General features: G+C 32.8%; 18 protein-coding genes and 2 pseudogenes across 20 annotated transcripts, besides 3 other annotated features; 6 read left to right on the top strand and 14 right to left on the bottom strand.

Annotated features, from left to right (window-relative positions):
- Window positions 1-1,297: 1,297 nt before the first annotated feature.
- Window positions 1,298-1,326: a mobile genetic element.
- Window positions 1,327-1,935: 609 nt separating this feature from the next.
- Window positions 1,936-15,866: a mobile genetic element.
- TVAGG3_0584990 (uncharacterized protein) lies at window positions 2,500-3,090 on the top strand (the record flags this gene model as incomplete). The annotated part of the gene is made up of 1 exon (XM_051239300.1): window positions 2,500-3,090. One exon carries the CDS (start codon window positions 2,500-2,502, stop codon window positions 3,088-3,090), a length of 591 nt encoding a protein of 196 aa, XP_051097124.1.
- On the top strand, window positions 3,120-3,539 carry TVAGG3_0584980 (protein of unknown function, DUF4108 family; the record flags this gene model as incomplete). Its single annotated transcript, XM_051239299.1, has 1 exon — window positions 3,120-3,539. The coding sequence occupies one exon, from the start codon at window positions 3,120-3,122 to the stop codon at window positions 3,537-3,539; it is 420 nt and encodes a 139-aa protein (XP_051097123.1).
- On the bottom strand, window positions 3,556-3,976 carry TVAGG3_0584970 (annotated as a pseudogene). The gene has a single exon. A coding segment is annotated over exon 1 (421 nt).
- TVAGG3_0584960 (protein of unknown function, DUF4106 family) lies at window positions 4,045-4,920 on the top strand (the record flags this gene model as incomplete). Its single annotated transcript, XM_051239298.1, has 1 exon — window positions 4,045-4,920. One exon carries the CDS (start codon window positions 4,045-4,047, stop codon window positions 4,918-4,920), a length of 876 nt encoding a protein of 291 aa, XP_051097122.1.
- TVAGG3_0584950 (KilA, N-terminal/APSES-type HTH, DNA-binding family) lies at window positions 5,242-5,776 on the bottom strand (the record flags this gene model as incomplete). Its single annotated transcript, XM_051239297.1, has 1 exon — window positions 5,242-5,776. A coding segment is annotated over one exon (535 nt), but the record flags the coding sequence as incomplete, so codon positions are not given.
- TVAGG3_0584940 (KilA, N-terminal/APSES-type HTH, DNA-binding family) lies at window positions 6,017-6,250 on the bottom strand (the record flags this gene model as incomplete). The annotated part of the gene is made up of 1 exon (XM_051239296.1): window positions 6,017-6,250. One exon carries the CDS (start codon window positions 6,248-6,250, stop codon window positions 6,017-6,019), a length of 234 nt encoding a protein of 77 aa, XP_051097120.1.
- Window positions 6,526-6,847, bottom strand: TVAGG3_0584930 (annotated as a pseudogene). The gene has a single exon. A coding segment is annotated over exon 1 (322 nt).
- On the bottom strand, window positions 7,271-7,462 carry TVAGG3_0584920 (organellar and viral DNA polymerase type B; the record flags this gene model as incomplete). The annotated part of the gene is made up of 1 exon (XM_051239295.1): window positions 7,271-7,462. A coding segment is annotated over one exon (192 nt), but the record flags the coding sequence as incomplete, so codon positions are not given.
- On the bottom strand, window positions 8,081-8,344 carry TVAGG3_0584910 (uncharacterized protein; the record flags this gene model as incomplete). The annotated part of the gene is made up of 1 exon (XM_001293678.1): window positions 8,081-8,344. The coding sequence occupies one exon, from the start codon at window positions 8,342-8,344 to the stop codon at window positions 8,081-8,083; it is 264 nt and encodes an 87-aa protein (XP_001293679.1).
- TVAGG3_0584900 (uncharacterized protein) lies at window positions 8,744-9,109 on the top strand (the record flags this gene model as incomplete). The annotated part of the gene is made up of 1 exon (XM_051239294.1): window positions 8,744-9,109. One exon carries the CDS (start codon window positions 8,744-8,746, stop codon window positions 9,107-9,109), a length of 366 nt encoding a protein of 121 aa, XP_051097118.1.
- TVAGG3_0584890 (DNA/RNA polymerases family) lies at window positions 10,316-11,080 on the bottom strand (the record flags this gene model as incomplete). The annotated part of the gene is made up of 1 exon (XM_051239293.1): window positions 10,316-11,080. A coding segment is annotated over one exon (765 nt), but the record flags the coding sequence as incomplete, so codon positions are not given.
- On the bottom strand, window positions 11,514-12,366 carry TVAGG3_0584880 (uncharacterized protein; the record flags this gene model as incomplete). The annotated part of the gene is made up of 1 exon (XM_051239292.1): window positions 11,514-12,366. A coding segment is annotated over one exon (853 nt), but the record flags the coding sequence as incomplete, so codon positions are not given.
- TVAGG3_0584870 (phage tail repeat-like family) lies at window positions 12,411-12,995 on the bottom strand (the record flags this gene model as incomplete). Its single annotated transcript, XM_051239291.1, has 1 exon — window positions 12,411-12,995. One exon carries the CDS (start codon window positions 12,993-12,995, stop codon window positions 12,411-12,413), a length of 585 nt encoding a protein of 194 aa, XP_051097115.1.
- Window positions 13,015-13,167, bottom strand: TVAGG3_0584860 (uncharacterized protein; the record flags this gene model as incomplete). Its single annotated transcript, XM_051239290.1, has 1 exon — window positions 13,015-13,167. The coding sequence occupies one exon, from the start codon at window positions 13,165-13,167 to the stop codon at window positions 13,015-13,017; it is 153 nt and encodes a 50-aa protein (XP_051097114.1).
- Window positions 15,867-16,841: 975 nt separating the features above from the next.
- On the top strand, window positions 16,842-17,165 carry TVAGG3_0584840 (uncharacterized protein; the record flags this gene model as incomplete). The annotated part of the gene is made up of 1 exon (XM_051239289.1): window positions 16,842-17,165. The coding sequence occupies one exon, from the start codon at window positions 16,842-16,844 to the stop codon at window positions 17,163-17,165; it is 324 nt and encodes a 107-aa protein (XP_051097113.1).
- Window positions 17,166-17,429: 264 nt separating this feature from the next.
- TVAGG3_0584830 (uncharacterized protein) lies at window positions 17,430-17,792 on the bottom strand (the record flags this gene model as incomplete). Its single annotated transcript, XM_051239288.1, has 1 exon — window positions 17,430-17,792. One exon carries the CDS (start codon window positions 17,790-17,792, stop codon window positions 17,430-17,432), a length of 363 nt encoding a protein of 120 aa, XP_051097112.1.
- A 3,119-nt stretch (window positions 17,793-20,911) lies between these two features.
- Window positions 20,912-21,749: a mobile genetic element.
- Window positions 21,750-21,904: 155 nt separating this feature from the next.
- Window positions 21,905-23,080, top strand: TVAGG3_0584810 (regulation of ARF protein signal transduction; the record flags this gene model as incomplete). The annotated part of the gene is made up of 1 exon (XM_001300245.1): window positions 21,910-22,938. The coding sequence occupies one exon, from the start codon at window positions 21,910-21,912 to the stop codon at window positions 22,936-22,938; it is 1,029 nt and encodes a 342-aa protein (XP_001300246.1).
- A 167-nt stretch (window positions 23,081-23,247) lies between these two features.
- Window positions 23,248-23,888, bottom strand: TVAGG3_0584800 (uncharacterized protein; the record flags this gene model as incomplete). The annotated part of the gene is made up of 1 exon (XM_001300244.1): window positions 23,347-23,835. One exon carries the CDS (start codon window positions 23,833-23,835, stop codon window positions 23,347-23,349), a length of 489 nt encoding a protein of 162 aa, XP_001300245.1.
- A 129-nt stretch (window positions 23,889-24,017) lies between these two features.
- Window positions 24,018-24,785, bottom strand: TVAGG3_0584790 (BVR-B (biliverdin IX beta reductase B)-like domain-containing protein; the record flags this gene model as incomplete). Its single annotated transcript, XM_001300243.1, has 1 exon — window positions 24,018-24,785. The coding sequence occupies one exon, from the start codon at window positions 24,783-24,785 to the stop codon at window positions 24,018-24,020; it is 768 nt and encodes a 255-aa protein (XP_001300244.1).
- Window positions 24,786-25,045: 260 nt separating this feature from the next.
- On the bottom strand, window positions 25,046-25,558 carry TVAGG3_0584780 (Rab guanyl-nucleotide exchange factor protein; the record flags this gene model as incomplete). Its single annotated transcript, XM_001300242.1, has 1 exon — window positions 25,131-25,547. The coding sequence occupies one exon, from the start codon at window positions 25,545-25,547 to the stop codon at window positions 25,131-25,133; it is 417 nt and encodes a 138-aa protein (XP_001300243.1).
- Window positions 25,559-25,570: the final 12 nt, after the last annotated feature.

Raw genomic sequence — 25,570 nt, 5'->3', positions numbered from 1 at the left:
AAAGCAATATGCTTATATCGAGTAATTCTAATTTTTTACGAAATTATTCAAATACGTTATTTTTTAAAATGAAAAGATAAGCATACCATTATGCAGTAGTTTGCGCACATATACTATGCTGATGAAAGTTGGTCTCTAATTCGAAACTTGAGTCTGTCAAATTGACGTTCAAGTATTAAAAAGTTGTATTATACGTATGATGTTCCCGATGTTTGGTAACACTATTGTAGAATATAAGCATATATGATAGAAAAGCAATATGCTTAATATCGAGTAATTCTAATTTTTACGAAATATATTCAAATACGTTATTTTTTAAAAATAAGATAAGCATACCATTATGCAGTAGTTTGCGCACAATACTATGCTGATGAAAGTTGGTCTCTAATTCGAAACTTGAGTCTGTCAAATTTACGTTCAGTATTAAAAAGTTGTATTATACGTATGATGTTGCCCGATGTTTGGTAACACTATTGTAGAATATTAAGCATATATGATAGAAAAGCAATATGCTTAATATCGAGTAATTCTAATTTTTACGAAATTATTCAAATACGTTATTTTTTAAAATGAAAAGTAGCATACCTTATATGCTAGTATGCTGCCAATAAATGGAAAAGTTGTCTCTAATTGACAACTTGAGTCTGTCAAATGACTTCAAGTATTAAAAAGTTGTATTATACGTATGATGTTGCCCGATGTTGGTAACACTATTGTAGAATATAAGCATATTGATAGAAAAGCAATATGCTTAATATCGAGTAATTCTAATTTTTACAATTATTCAAATACGTTTTTTTTAAAATGAAAAGATAAGCATACCATTATGCAGTAGTTTGCGCACATATACTATGCTGATGAAAGTTGGTCTCTAATTCGAAACTTGAGTCTGTCAAATTGACGTTCAAGTATTAAAAATTGTATTATACGTATGATGTTGCCCGATGTTTGGTAACACTATTGTAGAATATAAGCATATATGATAGAAAAGCAATATGCTTAATATCGAGTAATTCTAATTTTTTACGAAATTATTCAAATACGTTATTTTTTAAATGAAAAGATAAGCATACCATTATGCAGTAGTTTGCGCACATATACTATGCTGATGAAAGTTTGTCTCTAATTCGAAACTTGAGTCTGTCAAATTGACGTTCCATCTTATTTTAATCGATATTCAATACAAATGAATTCATATTATAATAGTATCTAGTATAACTAGGTATTCTATCACAGTATTTCTTCAATTTATTTTATAATATTTCAGCATTTTTTAGTTTCAATGCTGATTCTCTTGCTTGTAAACTATAGTTACTTTATATCTTCGGCTATTATCCTATTCAACTTAGACGTAAAAATTAAATAACGTATAAATATAATTTTAATGGTAAAAGATTAAATGTTTATTCCGTATGTAATGTGATTTGATTTGGATGGTAAGATAAGTTTCAGTATAGTTTTTGTTAATTGATTAAGAATTGTTGAATAAAATTCTGGAACTTCGTCAATTTCTTTGATCTCCTCTTCCTCGCAATAACAACTCCATATCATTAACTTGTATTTAAAGGCTTCCATATACAAAACTATATATAATGAAAGTTAAATCCAATCTTTTCTATTTCTAAAAAAAATTGAGACCTAAACACGAGATAGCTTTCAGAAAATTTTCAGGGACATTTTTAATCATTTTTTTTTATTTATTGTAATATCTTTGTTATTAAATTTGAATTGTTTAATATTTGAATGTAAAGAATTGAATAGTAATAATTTTAGTTTTAATACATAGCTAATTGCTAAGCAAAATAATTAATTATTTGTAATTTTGACATGTAAACTAAAGGGGAATTTAGCCGGCCAAATATATGTCACTTTTTGACTTCACCTCACTTCAACCATTTCGTCTTATGACAATATTACTTAATATAACATTCAAACAATTTGAAACGTTTAGTCATTTATGTTGACTCTGCCCCAGAATGTTATGTCATGAAAGAATGGGATGTTGTCTTTAACAAACCTAAAGCGACAATAGTGTCTGAACAAGAATGTAGACAGAAACTTAAGAAAATAAAAGTCGTACAAGTTGGCATGAAGATGTTAGATGCTTGGGATATCTTATTGTCAAAGTTAGAAGATTTTTCAGTTCGTGGTATAAAGTTTTATACACCTTCTCCAAACTTCTATTCTATCTTCACTGGATATAAATATGAACAAGTAGAATGGAAAGAAAATATTATAGAAGCTTGGTTAGACCATGTCAAAGAAATTATATGCAATGGAAACGAAAAGGTTTATGAGTATATCTTATGTTGGTTTGCAAACATCTTACAACATCCAAGTGCTAAAAATGAAACTGCTCTCATTATAATTGGAAAACAAGGAACAGGTAAGAACACATTCTTTACAGATATCTTATGCAAACTGTTAGAAGGTTATTCGAACCCTAATATGACAAACTTAGAAAACATCTGTGGCAAGTTTAACTCCTCAATAGAGAATATGAAACTTATAGTTTGCAATGAACTTCAAAGTATAGATACAACAAAAGTTTTGAACTCAGATGCTTTGAAGAGTCTTATAACAGACAAAGTTGGAGTTGTTGAAAGAAAGTATAAAGACCAAAGAGTTTGTGAAAATGTTGCAAACTTCATTATGGTTTCAAACAATGCTGTTCCGATGAAGTTAGAAAGTTCTGACAGAAGATATGTAGTTGTCAGAACGTCAGATTCTCATATGCAAGATACAGAATATTTTGACGACTTAGCAGAAACTTTGACATCTGACTTTTACAACCACTTGTTCTCATATTTCATGACATTAGATATTTCTAAGTTCAATCCAAGACAAATTCCACATACAGAAGAGAGACAAACATTGTTAGAAGCAAACAAGAGTGTATATGAACTGTTCATAGATGAAACTGACTTTGTGTCATTAGATGAAAGGTCTTTATATGATGAATATAAACAATATTGTCAAGAATATGGTTATATGGCAGCTTCTAAACGTACATTCTTGGCAAATGTCAAAAGTCTTTTAGACGTACAGAATGGTGTATATACAAAAAAAATTTTTCGGAGTAAATTTTAAAAAAAATATTTTTTTATCCGATAGAAAAGATGACGAAATATATTTCAGTAAACAAGTACATGTCAGGACTTAAAGAAGAACTAGACCCATTCACATATTTGAATGTTTACTTCTACCATTTTGAAAAGTCTTCATTCAGCAAAGTTTGGAACATCGAACCAGTTAAGTTTGCTGTTGTTAGAAAAAGTGGTGCAACTTTTGAAGACTTATACATTGACGGTATGTTGACAGTCAAAGAAAATTTTGACAGAAAGTTCTCAAAACTCGAAGAAGGTAAAGCATACAAACTTGTTATACCTTATGAACCAAAGAAAGCAGACGACTATGAATATTATGAGTCTAAGATAGTTGAAGTTCAAGGTAAATTGGGTAAAAAGATTTTAGAGTCTAAGCCAGTGTTTACTCCTAAAGAGGAAGAGAACATTGACATTGACCCAGAAATGTTCTAAAAATAAAATTTTATTTTTACATGTCAAATTTCTTTTTCTCTGGAACTGGTTCAGGTTCTTTTTTCTCTTCTTCTACTTTCTTTTCTTTCTTTTCTCTCTTCTTCTTTTCTGGTGGAGTTATGTCAAATTTGGCGCAACTATATTTATGTAAAAGTTCTTTGTCCTTTAATAGCTCATCTATTCTGTTTTCTATTTCATCTTCAAGAACAGCGCATGTGTCTTCTTTGCATTCTAAGAACTTTTGTTGGACTTCATCTTTCCAATCGGCGTCATCTCTGTCAACAAGTCTGTCATTGACAAATTTTAAGACTGCTCTTTGTAATGTTTTATGGTTCTTGTCATATTCCCAGAAACAGAACTTTAGAACAAATTCACCTTTCTTGTTTACACTATGTAAGATTTTATGGTCGACAGATGTTTTGCTGTCAAAAAGTTTGTCTCGAATATAGATAGCGAAATCGCTAGACATTTTCTAAAAGATAAAAATTTTAATTTTTCTAAAAATATGTTAGAAAAAAAGTTTGCTGACATTGACAAGAAATTTGAGAATGTTTTAAACAAGAACAAGAGGAAGTTAGAAAATGCTCAGATAAAGCCTATACATGACAAGTTCTTATTTGCTCAGAATGGTATAACAGGTCTAATTGCACCACCTGGGTCGGGTAAGACTTTCACTTATCTTAAAATGGCTGCACAACAACAAGAACTAGATGAGAAGAACCCATTCTATGAGTTAGTTGTTATTTGTTCGACTTCTGGTCAATTTGACCAAACCGTCAATTCGTTCAAAGATATTATAAAGAAGTCTAAGTTAGTATGTATAAAGGATACTGAGTTGTTAGATTGGATAAAGAAGTACCAAAGAAGAGTTTTGAAGTATAATGCTATAAATGAGTATATAAATTCTAAGTTTAAAGAACCTAATGAGGAAATGCAGAGAATATTAGACAAACACCACTTTAGAAACAAACAGAAAGAGATAGAATACATTTCGAAGAAATTGCAATCTTACGATTGGAAGACTTACCCTCATAGATGTCTTCTTATTTTAGATGATTTCGCATCTCATCCTTTGTTAAAGAACAGAGAACAAGATATGTGTCGAATTCTTAAGAAGCTCAGACACTTTAACATCTCAGTTGTCATTTGTGTACAGACAGCAAAGAGTTTAAGTAAGGATGTTAAAAGAATACTTACTGACATAATACTTTTCCCCGGATTGTCCGAAGACGATTTCATGGAACTTATGAAAGAGTCCATGGCAGGTAAGTTTGACAGACATGAACTATGGGAGAAGTACAAAGTCATACAAGACCCTCATACTTCTTTCAGAATTCATATCTACGCAAACAAAGTTCAAATTGTAAAAAGTCAAGCTTGAAAAATAAAGAGTTCATCTACCCTACTTGTTTGAAGTTGTCAAAATACTCTGTTATTTTTTCTTTCAGTAGCGGTAAGTCTTCTTTGAAGGTAAAAATTGTACAACCTTTCATATCATAGTGTGTTTGAGGTAACGTATCTTGAACTATTTGTTTCACATCTTCATTTGGGGTCATTGAAATCGGTAAGTTTTCGCGATAGAACCAATTTCTGTCAGATTTGTAAATCTTAGCAAGGTCGTAAAAGCTTTTGTTGTTTCTTCTGACTAAATGCAACATAACCATATCTCTGTCTTCTTCATTTTCCATCTCTTCAGTATAAATCATATACTTATAGTTCTTTTCCTTTCCTTTTGGTACCGAACGTGGTATTCTTTTCTGAATGCTTTTGTCTTTTGCTTCAAGCTTGTTTTCCATCTCTTCACGTTCTTGTCTATGAATTTCGTCAAGAAGTCTGTAAATATACCAAGCATAACGAGGCGAAGCCCACATTGCAACAGCATTTACAAGAAGTCTATGTACATAATATCCTCTCAAACCGTTTGGCAATTTTTCACGATTTTCATAGAGTTTTGGCGACTGGGGTTTTTTACCTACTCGCTGTTCTTCACTGTTTTCAGAAAAAAGTATGTCTCGCTGTGCTTCGCTCAAAAGTTCTTGTGTGCTTTGGTTCCTAAACCAGTCTTTAGGAAGCTTAGTATCTGGAGCATAACATGCTGTCAAAATACTTTGCATTTGGTACATATCGTCTTTGACCGAACGAATGAGACGGAGTTGTTTGTTAAACTGTATGTACTCGTATTCTTCATTTATAGCTTCATGGACTATAACTGTTGTTGTGTTCTCTGTTGTTGACATTACTGTCTTTACATACAAAATAAAAAAATAAATAAAAATAAAACTAACTTTATTTTTTCTATCTTAAGGAAATTCATGATTTTTGTGCTGAATTCAATAAAAATAATGTTTAGGTGAAGAGGTGAGATTTCACCTCTTTTTTCACCTCTTTTCTACCCCAGTTATTTTATAAACGTTTCACATGAATTGTACGATGTATATTTGAAATCCTAAACAGTTTCGTAGCTTCTATTTCTTCTTTTAGTACATCGAATGTTTTAACAATGCCGAAAGTTTCTTTTCCATCTCTTCACGTTCTTGTCTATGAATTTCGTCAAGAAGTCTGTAAATATACCAAGCATAACGAGGTGAAGCCCACATTGCAACAGCATTTACAAGAAGTCTATGTACATAATATCCTTTCAAACCAGGAGCCAAATTCTTGCGATTTTCGTACGGAATCTCTTCCCTCGGTTTTCCGAGGGAAGCAATCATATGAGGAAATTCATGATTTTTGTGCTGAATTCAATAAAAATAATGTTTAGGTGAAGAGGTGAGATTTCACCTCTTTTTTCACCTCTTTTCTACCCCATTTTATAAGCGTTTCACATGGTAAACGTTATTTTTTAAATTTTGTGAAAACTCAACGGTTTGACACAAGCCATATGCCATTTTACTCAGAATTTTGTTGCTGAATTCAATAAAAATATATTTTAGGTGAAGAGGTGAGATTTCACCTCTTTTTTCACCTAATTTTTCACCTCTTTTTTTCACAAGCGTTTTACATGAATTGTACGATGTATATTTGAAATCCTAAACAGTTTTTGTAGCTTCTATTTCTTCTTTTAGTACATCGAATGTTTTAACAATGCTGAAGGTTTCTTTATACTTCTTCTTGACGTCAGATAGAAGGAAATCGTCAGCAGTTGGATAGTTTTTGTTCAGAAATTCTAACATGTCCATTTTATTTTCTGCTGGCTTTTCTGCTTCTTTCTTTAAGTCTGCATAGTCGTTTCGCATTCTTTCTATCTCTTTGACGGAGTAGTTATATTTCCTCATTGCTGCTTTACATTTAGAACATTGCGGGTTCATTTTTGCGTTATATTCTGAAACCTTACCTGCTAAAACAACCAAGGCGTCAATGGTTTTCTTTAAATCTGAAGCAGTTGGTTTTATCTGTTCATGCCATACCTTACCTCTTCTATCTTTATCTCTTATCTGCCATACACATTTTGCAGCTAATGAAACAAAGTTGTCGTATGTCTTAAACTCCCCAGATTTATATATGTCAGAGATGTTCTTATATACCATGTCGCAATCTTTGTCCATAACTTTATGGTTGCAATGAAAACCAAGGAATTCATAATTTACCTTTCGTATGAACTTCTTTATTTCTACTGAGTCAGTTGCTTTGACTTCAATTTCGTCGAATTCAGGAATAGTTAGTTTTTGCTGCTGAATTTCAGGTAGTTTAGGCAAATGGTCAATAATGTCCTGCATTTCATAAAGATATTCTTCATTTGTTTCATCTTTCGCACTACAGTCTAAATTACTTGTTAAAAGTTCCTGCTTTATTCTTTGTATTTCTGTTTCGAAAGTAAATGAAGAAGGAATGAAGCTTTTCATTTCTACTAACATAGATGTTGGATTCATGACTAACGAGTTTGGTGCTGTTGTTTGAATTGTTGTTGTGCCGATTGTTGACATATCTGTCTTTACATACAAAATAAAAAAATAAATAAAAATAAAACTAACTTTATTTTTTCTATCTTAAGGAAATTCATGAAAATTCAAGAGGGTGAAAAAACAGGTGAAAAAAGAGGTGAAATCTCACCTCTTCACCTAAATTATATTTTTGCTGAATTCAGCAACAAAATGAACGAGGTCAGGATGTATGTAAATACATTTGAATTCATTCATAACACCCTTAGTAAGCTCATAAAATGCTTGTTTTGAGGTCGAGCCACTTTTGGCTCCACCGTATTCTTTCAACCAAAACTCAAGAATTTCCTGCATGAATTTTGTATAAAAAGCAACAGTCCGAATTCCGGCGGTTGCTATATTCTTCACAAAATGCCTTATAATACTCTTCCCAGGACTTATTTTCCAACAACTTTCTAAAGTCTTTCCTAAACTGACTGACTGACTGACGGCACAAAGTGGCTTAACGAAAACATTAATATATAAAATTCATGAAAATTCACGAGGGTGAAAAAACAGGTGAAAAAAGAGGTGAAATCTCACCTCTTCACCTAAATTATATTTTTTGGTCCGGGAACAACTTTCTCTCAATTGGAGCTGTAGCATACTCTTTGCGTAAGCGGTTCAGACCTTCTTCGAAGTCTTGGTCTCTCTTGGACTGAGATTGGAATTGCTGGGGTGGAGCTTGCTGGAACATCCAAGGGTTGGGGAAGTAAGGCATAGGCTGAGGAGGGTAGTTCTGGAAGCCTTGTGGTGGGTAGTAACCTTGAGGTGGAAATTGGTAGTAATTCGGAGGTATTGCTGGAACTGAGGTTGCTGAGGAGACTGTTGTGGTTCTTTAGGTTCCTCTGGTTTGGGAATGGACTGGGTTGGTGGGACGTCGGACATTGTCTTGAAACAGTACAAATATTGTTCTGAAGCAGTGCAAGTCTTGTTCTGAAGCAGTGCAAGTCTTGTTCTGAAACAGTACAAATATTGTTCTGAAGCAGTGCAAGTCTTGTTCTGAAACAGTACAAGTATTGTTCTGAAACAGTACAAGTATTGTTCTGAAACAGTACAAGTATTGTTCTGAAAAAGTACAAGTATTGTTCTGAAACAGAAATTTTTTCTCACAAATTGAGAGCTTTTATGGGAAATTTGTTCTGAAAAAGTTCAAGTCTTGTTCTGAAAAAGTTCAAGTCTTGTTCTGAAACAGTACAAGTATTGTTCTGAAAAAGTACAAGACTAGTTCTGAAACAGTACAAGTATTGTTCTGAAAAAGTACAAGACTAGTTCTGAAACAGAACAATGGACAACATCGAGCCATTAGATGAGGCAATTTACCTTATAGAGATAAATGAAGTTGTTAAGCAGTACTTGGGCAAGGACAAAGCCAACAAGTCCCTCGGCTTCTGGTTGTCTGGAAGAGGTGCACTGAAAATCGAAATTGAAACCGGAATTCCAATTCAAATACCAGAAAACACTCCTGTAGACGACATAAAGGAGATGAAGAAAGAAGCTCTTCTCAAGTTCTTTGCAAAGCGCCCATGGATACAACTTCCAAACAGAGAGAGTCCAATTCCACGAATTATACAAATTCTCAGAGCACTGTTCCACTTCTCGGGTCAGCCATTCTACATAACCTCAGAAGGCGACATCCAACCAGTTCAGTAAACATCTCATTTTAACTCACTTTTTTTATGTTTTTTGTGAAAGTGTCAAAAATAAATTGTTTTCATGAGTTTTCTACGATGTTAGAAAAAATGTTATTTTCTAATATCTTCACATTCAATACTTTTTCAGCACTTTTCCGTAGTTATATATGAAAGACAATTCGAGATAAAAGTCATAGTACAATGGAATAATATGTTGCACACCATTTGTTGTGAACCAAACTTGAAAGTCAGAGAAACTGTTACTAGATGGTTCGTAGAATTTAGAAGCAAAGTCATAAAAGTCCTTACCAATACATAGAAAACTATTGTTGCTTGAACTGAAACTTGCATGACACATAACATTTTGAGGGTCAAACACGTTTCTATAAACCATCAAATCTGCTGGTGGAAGTATAAATTTAAATGGACCATCTGGTGGTAATGGTTCGTTCTGGTTTAGTAACCGAAGAAATTGTGCCCAAGAACGTTTGTCTACTTCCCAAAATAAAAACTCTGTATCTCTTGGAGGGTTAATTTCAATCTTTTGAAATGAAACGGTGGAGTTCATCTTGTCATATTCTAGTTTCAGATAGTATGTTCCATTTAGTAAAGAGTCGTATTTTTTTGAAATTCCCAATAATATTTGTTCATTTGAGTTTGAAAGTCATTTAGAGTTTTCTCAAGATTTCGTCTGAACGAACTGTAAAGATTCTCATTTCGTCAAATTTGTCTATTAGACCATCAGAACCTTTATACTGCCATGAAAATATACTGCGAACATAAATGCGTTAGTTCTATTTGAAAACAAACTCTTCTAATCCTATTGCCTTTGCATCTGAAGGACTTTGAAGCCAACGAATTGGATAGTCAAACCTGTATGCTCGGGATGAAATTTCTTCATCTGAAATAGTCCTACCAGCATTTGTAAAGATATAGTCTAACGGTTTTGTATCTGCTACTTTTGTTCTTTGTTTTTCAACCTGAAGCATTTAATATATGTAAAAATATATTGTTTTTAAAATGGTATGCCATTTCATATTTCTCATCTAACAAACAAGTTTCCCAACGGTCTTCTCCAACAAACTCAGCGTACATTTCAAATAAAATAAAAAATGTCACTTTTTTAAAAATAAATTTTTTATTTCATGCAATGTTTTATTTCTGTGCCGTCTTCAAGTATGCCCCAATATTTCCTTTTCGATATTACATGAACTTCGGAAAATACCTTATCTAGCTTAAAACAGCCCATCTTTTCACCGACCATTCCCATTTCAATGAGTTTGTTGTATCCTTCTTCGTTCGTCATGAGTGCGTCAATGTTCTCATAGTAAACCTTCACTTTGGATTTGACTTCGGAGAAGAATTTGTTGTAGTTGTCAAGGACTGCCTTTGCGAACTGAGGGTAAGACCAATGTTCGACAATAGGTTTTAATGTGGTTACTAAGCCACTTTGACCTTGAGTGAATTCGTACTTCAAAACAAAAGGAGAAAACCTTTCAACAAAGTTGTCGACCTTCTCATAATGTTTACTCTTCATCTCTTGAGGTTTCTTAATGGAATATCCCCATGTCGAATTCATAAGCAATTTGAGTGTCATTGCAAGTTTGGGGTTTGAAGCTTTCCTAATATCATACAGTTGTTGTATGACTTTTCCAACTGTATAGTTCCTTCCCGGGAACTCACCATCTTCGTTTGGAATTCCAGTCGGAATATATTGGACAAACCTCATGTATGCAGCGTTAAGGTCGACATAGTATATCTTTTCATCTGAGTCGAACTTGTCGCAACCAATTGGTCCAGTTTGTGGAAATTCAAGTGAGTCTCTTATCTTCTGAGAAACTTCTCCTGTTATCTCATAAACATCGTCGAAGCAACCTGTTTCATATAAAACCTTCTGACCTAACTCAGATGCTCTCCAATACAATTTGACGTCAATTGGATGTCTCAATGGAAGTTTGTTTATAGCATCTTGAAGTTCTTGCAACCTCATTGGAAGTTCTTCTGGTTCAGGTTGGTATCCGAACATACCAACCCTTGTGGAACTGTGTACTTCTTTTGTACTAGAACTTTGTCTGGAACAACTTTTGGTCTTGCTAACAATGAAAAGTTTGTTTCGTCTTTTGGTACAAAAGTTTCTGTCAGCTTGTCATCTGGAATTGGTTCCAACAAACCTTTCTCGAAAAGAATGTTTACAGCTCTGACAATGTTGCACTTACTTTTACCAAAGAATGGGTTTGTAAGACTTTCGTTCAACATGAAGTGGTTGTGGACAATTACAATCTTCAACCATGGTAAGTCTTTGTCAACAACATAGTCGTCATGTGAAGAACCTTTAGCTGTAGGTATGTTGACTCGGATATTGACATTTGCCAACGGTGCAATTTTTGCCAATTGACCTCTGAGAATGTACCTTGTCTTCACACATGACTCAAGATACTTCATCTTCTCATCTGTAACAAGACCAGAGTTCCTGAGACATGTAAGAATACAAGGTTCATTGACAATTGTTTCAATTGAATTGTAAATTCCATACCTTGTCAAGTCAATGTCAGACTTATTTATGAAGGGGAAGTATCCAGCATGTTGTCTGACTGCTTGAGGGTTAGGTTGGTACCATTCGAACTTGACACTTGCAATTCCTTCAATTGCATTCAAAATGTCTGAGTCGGAGTCAACCATTTGTTCTCTCTTTGTAGTCTTGAAAGCGTCAAGAAGTTTTGCGGCTGTTTGTTCATTGCCATGTGCATAGTAAATGTGACCATCCAAATCTGTTATGGTCAATCTGAGATTGTGTCCTTTCTTATTTCCGTCTTGAATTGCAGCAAGTACTCCCATGAAGCCTTCTTTGTTCTTTCCTTCGTCAAAGTTTACTGTAAAGGTTCGACCAGATGTAATTTGACTTCTAACTTCACGATACTTTTCATATGCATATCTTGTTCTTTCCATGGGAGCATGTGCGTCTTCACCTTTTCCTTTTTTCCTTCTCAAAGGATGCAATTGTTCGTCATGTTTCCAGTAGAATCTGGCAAAGCCGTCGTGTCCTTCAACTTGAGGTTCACTAACATCGAAAGGCATGTCCATAAGACGTTCTTCTTCTAACCTCTCTAGTCTGTTTGGATAATTGGCACGTGCTGTTTCCAAATCCATTTCGTAGCGAAGACCAGACAATTTGTCATAGACTTTTATGGGTCTTCCCTTCCTATATTTAAAATTCTTCGAAACTCTCCAACCATATCTTTGTAACTCTGCTTTTATTCTAGCAGACTTTCTATCCATTCTATATGGGGGCATTTTTATAAAAATAAAAAAATATTTTTTCTTTACTTTACATAACCGCCTGCTGCCATAAGTCTTTGACGCCAACCCATACCAGCTAATGAAGGTTGACTTGGTTTAGTTTGGAAACTAAACTTTGGTTTTGGTTTATCTTCAGTTTTTGGTTTTTCTTCTTCTATCGGTTTTTCGTCACTTTTCGGTTCCTCTGACTTTACTTCACTTGCAGGAACAGTTGTGTCGTCAACATCTTCATAAATATCATATGCCATTTGTTTTTGTTTTCCTTTCAACTTTTTGTGTTTGTTGTAAAGTTTAGAATATTTCGACTCTAAGTCAATGAGATGTTCTATAATGAACTGTTGGTCAGTGAAGTAAACTTTTCCATCTGTTGTCTCGAAAGCTCCTTCAGACTTCAATATTTTATTTGTGAGAGTCTGTTTCTTTTTTGAGATACTAGCCGTTCCATTTCTATGAAAAGTGACTTTATAGTTAGGGTTTGTATTTCCAGACCTGGCACTTTCTATTATTGAATTTTTCTCTTCATCTGTAAGTTCTTTGACAGGTTTTGACAATGGTTCTGAACTTTTTGTTTGTGGTGTCAAATCTACCGTTTCAACTTCTTCGGTCATTTCATCTCAGTAAAAAATTTTAGTTTGGTTTGTTTTCAACTGGTTGTTTAGGTTTTTTAAGTCGGTCTAAAACTTCCTGAGGTATAGGAAGAACTTTACAAACACGTGGTGTAAATGCTGGAAGCCGACAAATCCATCTTGAACTCATTTGTCTCAATGCTGCATTGTTCATTTCATCTCAGTAAAAAATTTACATTCCCCACGTTTGAGGCGGTTGAGGTTGGTTATTGTTTACCCACTGTTGTGCATGGTTATATCCTCTGTTAAAGAATCTTTCACCTTGGTCCATATAGTGTCCTGCTTGGTTATAGTAGTCATTTGCTTTGTTATAATAGTTTCCTGCTTGTCTTCCTACATTGTCCATCCATCCTTGAACTTTTCCTCTTGTTTCAGGATTTGGAATAAGATTTGTTGCATCTCGTGCTACATCCCAACCTTTCTGTACAGTTTGTATAATAGGTTGTGCTTTCTCTTTAAGTATACCTAATGTACTCAAAATCTTCCTTCCAACTCCAAATGCACCTCTGGCTATTGTTCCCACTGCGGGCAAAAATCTGGATGCAACTCCTGCTAATGCGCCAAATAAACCCATTTCTTATAGGGTAAAAAATGACGAATCCGAACAAGGACCCCTATGTTTCTAAAGCGACAAAGAAAGCACTCATGATAAAAATCTTTAGTTCAACACCAAATGCTTGGTTTATGGATATCTTGGAAAACATTCCGAGAGTTAGAACAGATGGACCTCCATACTGGTTAATATTTGTTGGTCAAAACACAAGATACTGTGAAGCCATACCATTATGGTCCAAAAATATTTTAGATGTGAAAACTGCTTTGACAATATTCGTTGACAAATACCATCCAACAAAACTGACATCTGACTGTGAAAGTTCTTTCAAATCAGATGATGTAAAAAACTATCTGCGTTCAAAAAATGTAAACCAATATTTCATTGTCGACCAAAACCATTCTGCTCTTGGTGTCATTGACGGTTGTATAAAAATGTTAAGAGACTTAAACCAACCACAAGGTGGTGAAGCAAATGAAATGTCATATGACGACAAATATAGACACTTCTCCATGGCAAAGATGAGACAAGTTTTAAATATTTACAATAACCGTAAACAAAAAGGTTTGGGAAACCACTCCCCCGAAGAAATGAAAAACAACCCTGACTTAGAGAAAGACTATATATTTAATAATTTAGTCAAAAGAGACAAACAAGAAAGAATGCCGGGCTTCAAACTTCAGAAAGGTGACAAAGTAAAAATAGAAATACCTAAACGCGACCCATATGAAAATACTATTGACTATGACAACAATGGGAACCCGACAGGTACTCACATTCGTGTTCGTAAAAATAGAAGAAAGTATACAAGAGAATATTATGAAGTTTTAGGCAAACATGGCAAAATGTACACACTGCAAGCAGAAGATAAAACTACTATTGCCAGACCTCGTTTCAAACTTGTCAAAGTTCAAGGTGGTATACTTTCAAAGACAGTTCCTAACAAATATAAGACAACTCCTGACGAATATGCTAAAGAAGTTGAAAATGACGACTAAGCAATTCTATACCATGCGTAAACTGTCATGTAAGGTGGCATGTATTCTTTACTTTGTCCCGTTGTTTGCGTATATCCTGAAACGAAATGTGTATGGTTTCCTTCTCCCTGAGTGTCACTCCAGTAACAATTTATAGCAAACTTAACGTCGTCTTTAACATCATATCCTTTACCTTTTGTCATTCCTGACCAATCCCAATATCTATGCTTATGCCAACCTGCTTGAGATGTACTTAAATCTATGTAGTGACTGTGTGCAGGTAAATTTTCACCTGAAATCGTTTTACTTCCACCTGTTTCCTTTGAAGAGTTTGCACAATACAAAAACCTGTCGACTATTTGTTCCCATGCACCAACACCAAACATTACTTGAGGACCTCTTGCATCCATAGATGTATAAATAGAACCTACTGGGTTCATTAAATCAAACATATGAGATATTATAGGATTGTCTCTTTTGAACTTAAAATATAGTGCAACTATTTCAGGTTTCTTCTGGTTTGTGTCAGAATATTTTTTATAATATAATCTTATGTTTTCAGGGTAGGTAAAATCTTGACTATAATATTTATTTCTGTCATCTGTATAATAATATACTATTCTCGTTTTTTCTATTGCATTATATCTTTTATATCTATAATAATCTAAATATAATGTTAGCTTTTGTTCATCTGCATGTGGTGTTCTGTCGTCATCTCCATAGTCATAATAATATGGTGCTGGAGCTGGGTCAGGCAATGTCATATCTGCCATTTCATAAACTCTTAAATATTTCTTTTGTTCGTCTCCATATAAGTTTAAGTAGCAGTTGTTGTCTAATGGAACTTTAACTTGTGTACCATCATTCTTTTTATAGCTTACATACATTTCATTGTTATTTTTCGGAATGAGTTTACACCGTGTACCATTTTTTAAGGACTGTACAAACTGCCATCTAAAATATTTATTTTCTTCATTGACAGAAAAGTCACCAACAATAGTTTCAATATTTTTTTTGTTCCTATCAAACTTTGGTATATTTCATTGACATATGTTTTATCTGCTTTCTTTTCAAGGCTAACGTTTAAGTCTGTTATTTCAGATATAGAATGTGTATGTCCAACGCACTTTTCCTGTTTAAGGTTTCTTGTAAGTTTGTAATATTTGCAATGGTATGTGTATGTCCAACGGCACTTTTCCTGTTTAAGGTTTCTTGTAAGTTTGTGATATTTGCAATGGTATGTGTATGAGTCTTATCTGCTTTTGTCTCTAATGTTTCCTTAAGACTTAGTATTTGGTTAATATAATGTATATGAGTCTTTTTAGAATATTCGTTTTCAGCTCTTGTCACTTCACTTGACATTTTATTGTCAACATATGTTTTGTCTTCTAGTTCAGGATGAGTATGTTCTTTTGTTGCATAAGCATTGTTAGCTCTTTCTTCTTCTTTTGCTATTGCATCGTCTACATATTCTTTGTCAGCTTTGTTGTCAACATCTGCTTTCAAAAGAAGTTCATTTATAGGTTTCTCGTTTAAAGTTCCTTTTGTTGGATTTATACAGACAGTATGGTTCTTATTGTCTTGAAACAGAAACTCATCTGTCATTGGGTTTATTGTCAGTTTTAAGTTTCCTTCTTTCAATGACTCTGATATCTTAGAATAGTTTGAAAAGTTTGTTGTGTTCTTATTTAGAGCTTGCATAATGAGTTGTCGGTTGTGTTGTATTTCTCTCATAGACGCTGTTTCATTTGACATTTTTATTATAGATAAAATATGCTTCCAATAGAAAAAGAAAATTCTAGAGTTGCTACAACTAAACCATTAGATGAACTTTTTACTAATGTCGGTCAAAAGTTTGAGACAGATACCGTAAAGCATGAAGGCTATCGTTTTGAGTACCCATTAAGATGGTTAAGAGACCCATCTGTCACAAAAGCTATTGGCTTTCGAAGAATAAAGTTTGTGTCTGTAGAAGATAAAAGTTTTCCATTTATTGTAAGGTTTCATATAGATTATACATCTGAAGGGCAACGAAAAATGTGGGAAGAAATTGAGCTAATACAAGTTGACCTCTCATCTTCTCTACAGACTGCATTAAAAAATATAGAAGATAAAATAAATTCATGTTATGCAAAATATGCTGATGAATATGCGAATACCAATAGCACACTTTATGTGAGAATTGTATATGACAAACAAAATTCACAAGTGTCATTTCAAATCTACGAAGACAATCCAAATAAAGACGAACAAATATATACAGAATTCACTGCAATGTCATGGTATTATTTGCAAAGAATGTTAAATCAGAAAGTTGAACCTCCTTTAGCAAATATCTACAGTCGATATGCAAGAGATGAACCATATTTATTTAAAGATGTTTTCGACCAAGATGCTGTGATAGTTCATGCTTCATTTTCTGGCGCCCAAAACTCTTTCTTATGCTTGGCAAATGACTTTTACGAAAAACCTACAAAGTTATACGAACCACCAAGTGGAAGTATTTCAGACTTTCAAGTATGGTTTACTACAGATGGAAGAAAAAGAATAATTCCATTATACCATGCGTTTTACTTAGAACTTAGTTTCATATACAACTACTATCGAACGGTAAAAATATGATTTTTTAATACGGTTGAGGTGTTGGATTTGGTTGCCAACTAGACTGTGGTGCAGGTTCAGGCTGTTGTATAACAGGAGCTTGTTCTTCTGGTTCAGGGTCTTTAGGTATAATACCAACAAACTGACCTACTCTTTTACCAATATTTTTGACACCGTTCCATACTCTCTTCCGACAGATTTTATTCCATTCCATATACCTCTTCCAACATTTCGAAAGAAGTTTCCAATACTACTGAAGAAACCCATTTTACTATATGTAAAAATCTAATGTCCACCTAGTCTCTTACGTTTCCTGTTGAGTTCCATAGCATTCTTTAACTGGAGCTCATACATTCTGTTTCTCCTCTGGTAGAAAACATATTCTGGGTCAACTCCTGTGTTCGCGTCATCTGCATAAAGTTGTTTATATCCCACTTCAGGGTTTGTATAAAACTCTTTCCATCTCATATTTGCATACCATGGTGGCAAACCTAACGCAGCGTCATTTGACATGGCAGTTTGCATTTGTACATCTGTTGGCACTTGACCATAGTTTGCCATTGCAGTTTGTATTCTAACTTCATTTGGAATATTCTCTGGGTTTGGTTGTCCAGGTTGCTGTGCATTCGCTAAGTTCTGTGCGTCCATTTAATATTAGATAAAAATATCTCTTACGAGTACATATGCTGAACATTTGCAGGCATTGGTTCATCTTCATATTCTCTGTACTTTTCTGCCACGTCAAATAAATAAATGACACAATGGAAAAAAACCTAAAACAAGTAGTCCTATTTCAAACCACATTTACTTACTAATAAAATTTCTTTATTGTGACACTTTCTCCAGTTTATAGGACCTCTCTCATATTCTATCTTGTCATATATAAACTCATAGTCATGTATGTCCTCTAACCATCTCATAACGGTTTCCAAACCACTTTTATCGGATGTAAAGTAAAAGCATGGATGGTTATGTATAACGTCTAAAGTTTCTAAAGAGTCTCTCAAAGTCCAGTCTACTTGGTATTGAAAATCCCATGTGTTATAGAACGGCGGGGCCACTATAAAAAAACATTTTCCTTGTCTTTATATTTTTCATACAACTCTGTCCAATGACATCTCACAAACTCTATACCCTCAATATATTTTTCTATGTCCTCTTTGAAACATTTGTATAGTTAAGATATAAAACTTTTGACATAAGTGTTTCAATGTCATGAACTCTTATAGCACCACTATATAATAGTCTAGCAGATATACTATCCCAGTCTATATATTCTGCTTTTTTCAAAACCTCTCTCACAATATTTTTCTTATCTAATGGTATACGTTCCATCTTACCTATAGGTATCTTTTCTTTTAACTCTTTCAATATATTGTTTGTGTCTGGAATATGTTTGAGACGGTCCATATAGTTGTCGAAGTCATTGCATATAATCTTTGAGTCTGGGAATATTGTATGACATAAATGGGATATATAGAAACTTCCACCGAACAAATCTACAAATGTTAGACCATTCGGTAGTTTCTTAAGTTCTCTCAATATAATATCTTTACATTTACTCTTATTTCCAAAGAACGGTAACGGCGGTTTTGTAAAATTCATTTATATATAATAATAAAAATGGTTTTACCCGAAAAGTGACAGAAAAGTGACAAAACATGAAAACATATATAATTTGTGAAAAGCGACAGAAAAAGTGACAATTAAAAAGTGACACCATTAATATGATGTAAATAACAACGGTTTTGGTTTTGTCACCGGCTGGTCGGCTGGGGTTCGGTCCTCCTCTTGGGTCTTGGGAAAAATTTCTTATGGGCTAGAGGGCGCAACGCGCCTGGAAGCCCTCCGAATAAAAACTTCATTTATACTAAACATCTTCGGGGCTAGAGGGCGCAACGCGCCTGGAAGCCCTCCGAATAAAAACTTCATTTATACTAAACATCTTCGGGGCTAGAGGGCGCAACGCGCCTGGAAGCCCCAACTGCCTTGCCTTACAATGTGTGTGTAAAGAAAATACTTTATTTACTAGTTAAAAACTCATTTGGTATTGATCAAGTTATTTTTTCTGGATAAGATATTATATGGATAATTGGATAGAAAATACAATTATATAATCTTGTACCTGGTTTAATTAAGCTAATTGTCATCAGAAACTTGTAATTTTTATGAATTTCAGATTTTCTTTTCATTACTGCTTTTCTTAATAGGTCAAGTTCTTATTTACGTTATAAAGTATGATATTTACAAATATCAAGTTATCATGTTTTTTGAGAAATTATGAGAAACAAACAAAAATGAAAAAGATAGGAATAGCAATGAATAGTGATGTGGGTATAGAAAATGTAAGAGATATGAATGCAAAGCAATCAGTATTTAGGATATTGACCATAGATTTCGAAAAAAAAATGCTGCATATTGAGCGAAAACTATGATTATATTATAAGGCTGTCATTTAAAGCATAATGAAACTATTCCCTTTTCATTTTAATCGAATAAGATAGTAAAGATTTTTGAATTAGCTAGAAACTGATGAGATGTTTTCACAAATCAGATTTTTAATCTCTATAATGCATAATTCACTCAATATCTCAATTTTGATATTGCGAGATATTTTTGCTATCGGTTTCGCAATTTTGACAGAATAGCAAGAGGGTTCTATAAGCATTATTATCAACGTAGAATCTGAATATCATATCAGAAAATGTCGCAAATCTGACATTTACCCGACCAAATAGCAAAAATAATTGAATACTTTTCGCAAAAACTTTAAAAATCGATAAAAATATGAAATATAGATATTAAAGAGACTTTTTATATAATATTCATAAAGATTTTCCAAAAATATGATACCGCAAAATTAAAAAAGTGACGTCTTGAGTGGAGTCAAAGGTCGAAATTGCTAGCTAAATGTTTTTTTAGCGAAATTGCGTATTGTACGTTTTTTTCGCAAAACGAAACCCTTAATCTTGCCTTTTATTTTTTTCTCGCTGTGAAACGTATTCGGTCATTTTTTTAAAAATTAATTTTTTGTTAGAGATAAGAGCTAAAACTCGGTAAACAACTTCTTTATGTCTAGAAAATTCTATCTTGCCTTTTATTTTTTTCTCGCTGTGAAACGTATTCGGTCATTTTTTTTAAAAATTAATTTTTTGTTAGAGATAAGAGCTAAAACTCGGTAAACAACTTCTTTATGTCTAGAAAATTCTATCTTGCCTTTTATTTTTTTCTCGCTGTGAAACGTATTCGGTCATTTTTTTAAAAATTAATTTTTTGTTAGAGATAAGAGCTAAAACTCGGTAAACAACTTCTTTATGTCTAGAAAATTCTATCTTGCCTTTTATTTTTTTCTCGCTGTGAAACGTATTCGGTCATTTTTTTTAAAAATTAATTTTTTGTTAGAGATAAGAGCTAAAACTCGGTAAACAACTTCTTTATGTCTAGAAAATTCTATCTTGCCTTTTATTTTTTTCTCGCTGTGAAACGTATTCTGTCATTTTTTTAAAAATTAATTTTTTGTTAGAGATAAGAGCTAAAACTCGGTAAACAACTTCTTTATGTCTAGAAAATTCTATCTTGCCTTTTATTTTTTTCTCGCTGTGAAACGTATTCGGTCATTTTTTTTAAAAAAATTTTTTGTTAGAGATAAGAGCTAAAACTCGGTAAACAACTTCTTTATGTCTAGAAAATTCTATCTTGCCTTTTATTTTTTTCTCGCTGTGAAACGTATTCTGTCATTTTTTTAAAAATTAATTTTTTGTTAGAGATAAGAGCTAAAACTCGGTAAACAACTTCTTTATGTCTAGAAAATTCTATCTTGCCTTTTATTTTTTTCTCGCTGTGAAACGTATTCGGTCATTTTTTTAAAAATTAATTTTTTGTTAGAGATAAGAGCTAAAACTCGGTAAACAACTTCTTTATGTCTAGAAAATTCTATCTTGCCTTTTATTTTTTTCTCGCTGTGAAACGTATTCGGTCATTTTTTTAAAAATTAATTTTTTGTTAGAGATAAGAGCTAAAACTTTGCAGACAACTCCCCCATGTCTAGCAAATTTAACATTCGTCTCCCATTTTTATATATTTGGTTTAGAATGTTCGAAAATGCGTAATATGGTCATTAATATTAATTGAAAAGAACCTTGAATTAATTCAATCTGATCTCACAAAATATTTTAAATTACAAACTTTGTAGTTTGAATAGATAATTAGTATTAAACTCAAATAACTGGTTTATTTTTGAATAAAAATTATTTGAATTCATTCAATTTTGTGAATTTTCCTTCAAAAATCAAGTTTAAATATCATATTTGCCATATAATTATAAATACAATGAAACATATTCGAAATTGAAAAGAATGACTTTTTCTGTTCTTTCAATCATTCAATTTGAATTTTGCAATATTGGATTTCTCATTAAATAGCCATTAAAAACAACAAGCAATTTAACTTACATTCAAATTTATTTGTGTTATATTCAATCATCTCAAAACTTATAATTTTCGGCTATAGCATGATTATATGCTATATAATATAATAAACCTATAATAGTATCATTCTTTCAATTATTTGAAGAGAAAACCGAAAAAATCTATTTTCGGTTTATAACAAAAGAGAAATTTTATCCTTCTTCTCAAAAAGTGGTACCCCATTAAGTAAATTCTGAGCAAAGAGAGTCTTGCATCACTATGGCTTTCTGTATGCAATAGCATCTTCCAATTTTGATATTTCACATTTCATATAAAATTATTTCCTCTCAAAATCTGTAATGAGTGATTTGCCGGGAGATCTGGCGCGAAGCTGGAATGGCCCGCCTCCAGATGTTCCAAGCCATTTAATACCAATAGATTTACCCAAGTTCACATACCCAACTGACTATGCCAAAATGTTTAATCAAGATCCGATGTTAATGATTACAGTTGCCATCACAACGGATTCAACAATTGTACAATTACATAATATGGGGCCTTATCTCTTTTATTGCAAAGGAATTTATCCCTCATCTATATCAAAATTAATATTCAGTCCTAAATTTCCATTTGAAATCAAATCATTCCTTTATTTTTACTTCAATTCTATAATACACGAGTTTAACAGTTTATCAGACTCGATTTATTACTGCCTTTCTAGGATTGCTTTTCCTCCAAATTTAAGTCAAGTTAATACAATACTTGAAATATTTTCAGCTGTATATCTGACAGCCAATCCAAATTTTGATTATGATATTCCCGCTTTAACTTCCTTATTAGCTGCTCTTTTACTTCAATCTGGATACAACATTCCAAGCAAGAAGTTCCCAAAGTCAAAATATCTTGAATTAACTCACATTAATAAAATTCCACGTGCATACAGAGAACGTGTATTCAATGATTTAGAGAAACGACCTTTCCCTGTGTTTTTCACTTTTACTCATTTTAATAACCCACCAGAATACGAAAAGAAGGGCATGCTGAAGAAGATAGGCGGCCTCTTCAAAACAAAGAAAGATCGTTGCTTCGCAATCGAAGGTTTTGTTCTGAAATATTATAATGATAATACAATGATAGATCAGATTGGAGAACTTGATATACCTGGAACCATATCATCCTATCAACCTGCACAGAAGAAAGAACCAGAGCATCTTCTGATAAGGAAGAGCGATGGCGGTTCATTAGGATACAAGATTTCTAAGGAAGGAATCCGTAAAAAGAGTAACCATAGTGATTATATAGCTTACGCAGATAAGGACGACATTTTAACATGGGCAAATAATCTTAATTTGATAGCTTTTTGGAAAATTGTTTATGATCTTATATAGTAAATATTCTCTCAATATTACTAATATGCAATAGACGTTCACTTTTTACTTTCCTAGTTTCAAAATGTAATTCTTTTTGAAACCCTTTTTTTCTGCCACTCGAAGGGATAATCTAAATGAACTGGGGTAAGTCATTCATGAAATCAATACTTGTTGATACCAACGCTAATTTTAACTGAATGTTATCAAAAGATCACAAGGATTAGGTTATTTCTGAAGTCTTTTTTCACTTATTTTTTCTTAATTTCAATTAGTTCATAGACTATCATTAACCGTTATAATGCTGTTATCATATTTTTTGTTCAAAAATTTTCAAATCAAGAAAATTTAAAAATGAAATGAAGGATATCGCAATGCAATTTGATAGCAAGTTAGGTATTTAAACAAATGATATGAAATATTAGAAAATTAATTTTTCTTATATTCTTCGAATGAAGGCAAAGATGGATCAATAATTTGAGCAAGTTTATCGGCTCTTTGTATGAAATTTGATAATGAATTCGTAGCTTCTTTGATATCATCATCCAAAGATTGGAAAGTTTTTAACATTTCATCTAATTTAACATTTAAAGTATCTTTTCTTTTCTCTAATGCAACGTTCAAACTTGAGTATTGATCCATTTGCCTTGCAATATTCTTAGCAATTATTTCTTCATTTTTATTTAAATGATATGTTAATTGACTAAAATAATCTTTGATTTCTGCTTGTGCAGCAGGTAGTTTTCCAGGAGGGATATTTAGATCTTTCGGATAATTTTCTGAAATTAATGATCGAGCTATTAAAGGATTGATAACAGGGATTGGAGGAACATCTGATGTTGCACTTCTTGCTGTTTTTTCAACTGTTTTCACATTGATAATTTCAACCGGTTTGGCTTCAGATTCTTCGTTTCCCATTCTTTTATAAATTTGATGATATAACTGATTCAAATATAATAAATATCTGTAAAAGCTCAACCACATGCTATTTCCAATCATTTAGAGCAAAAATTCATTACATTTAAAAAAAAAACTAAAAAGATGATATATTGTGTGAAAATATTAATGTATTATCAAGACATTAAGAATAATATGTATTTTTATCTACCAATAATTGGCATATCATGAGCAAACAAATTTTCATTAATATTAGAGAGAATAAACGAGCTAATATCCTCTCTACTAACAAATGGATTGGTCTTATTTTCACCATGGTTAATAAGGATGCGGCCATAAGCTGGATCATCAGTTGGTTTCATATATCGAACTACTGTCCAGTTCAAAGAGGATTCTTCTGTATCTTTAGCCATTCTGATATGCTCCTTATATGCTTCTGGATATAGCTTCGTTGCATACAGATCATAGAGGTTGATATAAAAATTCATTTTATCTTCTTTGTATTTGTATGCAGGCGTTGAGATTGTAATGAATCTGGTAACGTTCGTCTGTTCGACTGCCTTAATAATGTTTTTATGGGCGATAGAAACATTGTGAGTTGCGGTCTTTGAATATTCTGGTCCAATGCAAGATATAACGGCTACAGATCCTTCAATAGCCTTCTTCATTTGGTCTATATTAACATAATCGCCATAAACAACATGAAGGTGACTGTTTTTCCTGAAAGTTTTTGATGAATTTTTTGCATAAGCAGTAACATTAAATCCATAAGCGAGAGCATTTTTAACTACAGCATGACCAATATTTCCTGTAGCTCCAAAAACGGTTAACTTTTTATCTTTTCCAACTGGAAGGTGATCTCTAAAAATGTAGTATTCATAATACTCGTAAGTTGGTGGCATTAAGTCGTTATAGATTGTTGCAGCTGCAATCACTAAAAATCCAAGAACAAAATACAAGTAAGCTTTCATTTTGTAAAGAAAATGTAACACCCGTAAAATTCCCCTCAATTCAGAAGAAGGTCTGGATAAGTTTAATAAGTAGGCATTGCGCAAGTAAATTTTGGAGTGGTGCAACTATGTGTACTCATTTTCAATCGTTTCGTTCATTGAACATGAATATTAGGGAATGATATTTTAATAATATCTTAATGTAATGTAGCATCCGACTTAAAAACATTTACAGATGATATGAATATGCAATTTTTCATTAATGATTATATAGCTTAATGCAGAAATATTTAATAAAAAAAAAATAACGCTAAGATGGTAAGAATGACGATTATAGAATTTTGCTATTTTAATAATTATATAAATTTAAGCACCATATTTGTCAACAACGCTGGCAACTTCAGTAACAAATTTTTGACAAGAGTTTGCAATAGGCATATCAAGATGATAGAATGGATTCTTGAGAACATAATCCGCATAAACTCCATAGATTTCCTTTAAGAGTTCCTGGGATTTTACAAACCCTGTATCTGTAAACACCATAAACTTTAAGCCAGTAATTGTTTGAAGAACGGATACCTTCCATGTTGTGCATTCTAATTCGGTAAAGCCGGATGATTTTGGTGTTGGAGAAATAGCGACTGAGATTGCATGAAGTGAGTGAAGTGTTGATCCGATGATAATAACTTCGTTTGAATCGAGCAGAGGAGCGTCTTTATTGTATGACCATGAAAATATAAGGCCACCACTACTGTTGCAGATCATAACATTGTAGACTGGCATTCGACGATTTCTCGATAATGTCA

This window comes from Trichomonas vaginalis, chromosome II (genome assembly GCF_026262505.1).
Source record: "Trichomonas vaginalis G3 chromosome II, whole genome shotgun sequence".
In the NCBI taxonomy this organism is placed as follows: Eukaryota; Parabasalia; order Trichomonadida; family Trichomonadidae; genus Trichomonas; species Trichomonas vaginalis.
This window is presented reverse-complemented; position numbering and strand designations above follow the sequence as displayed.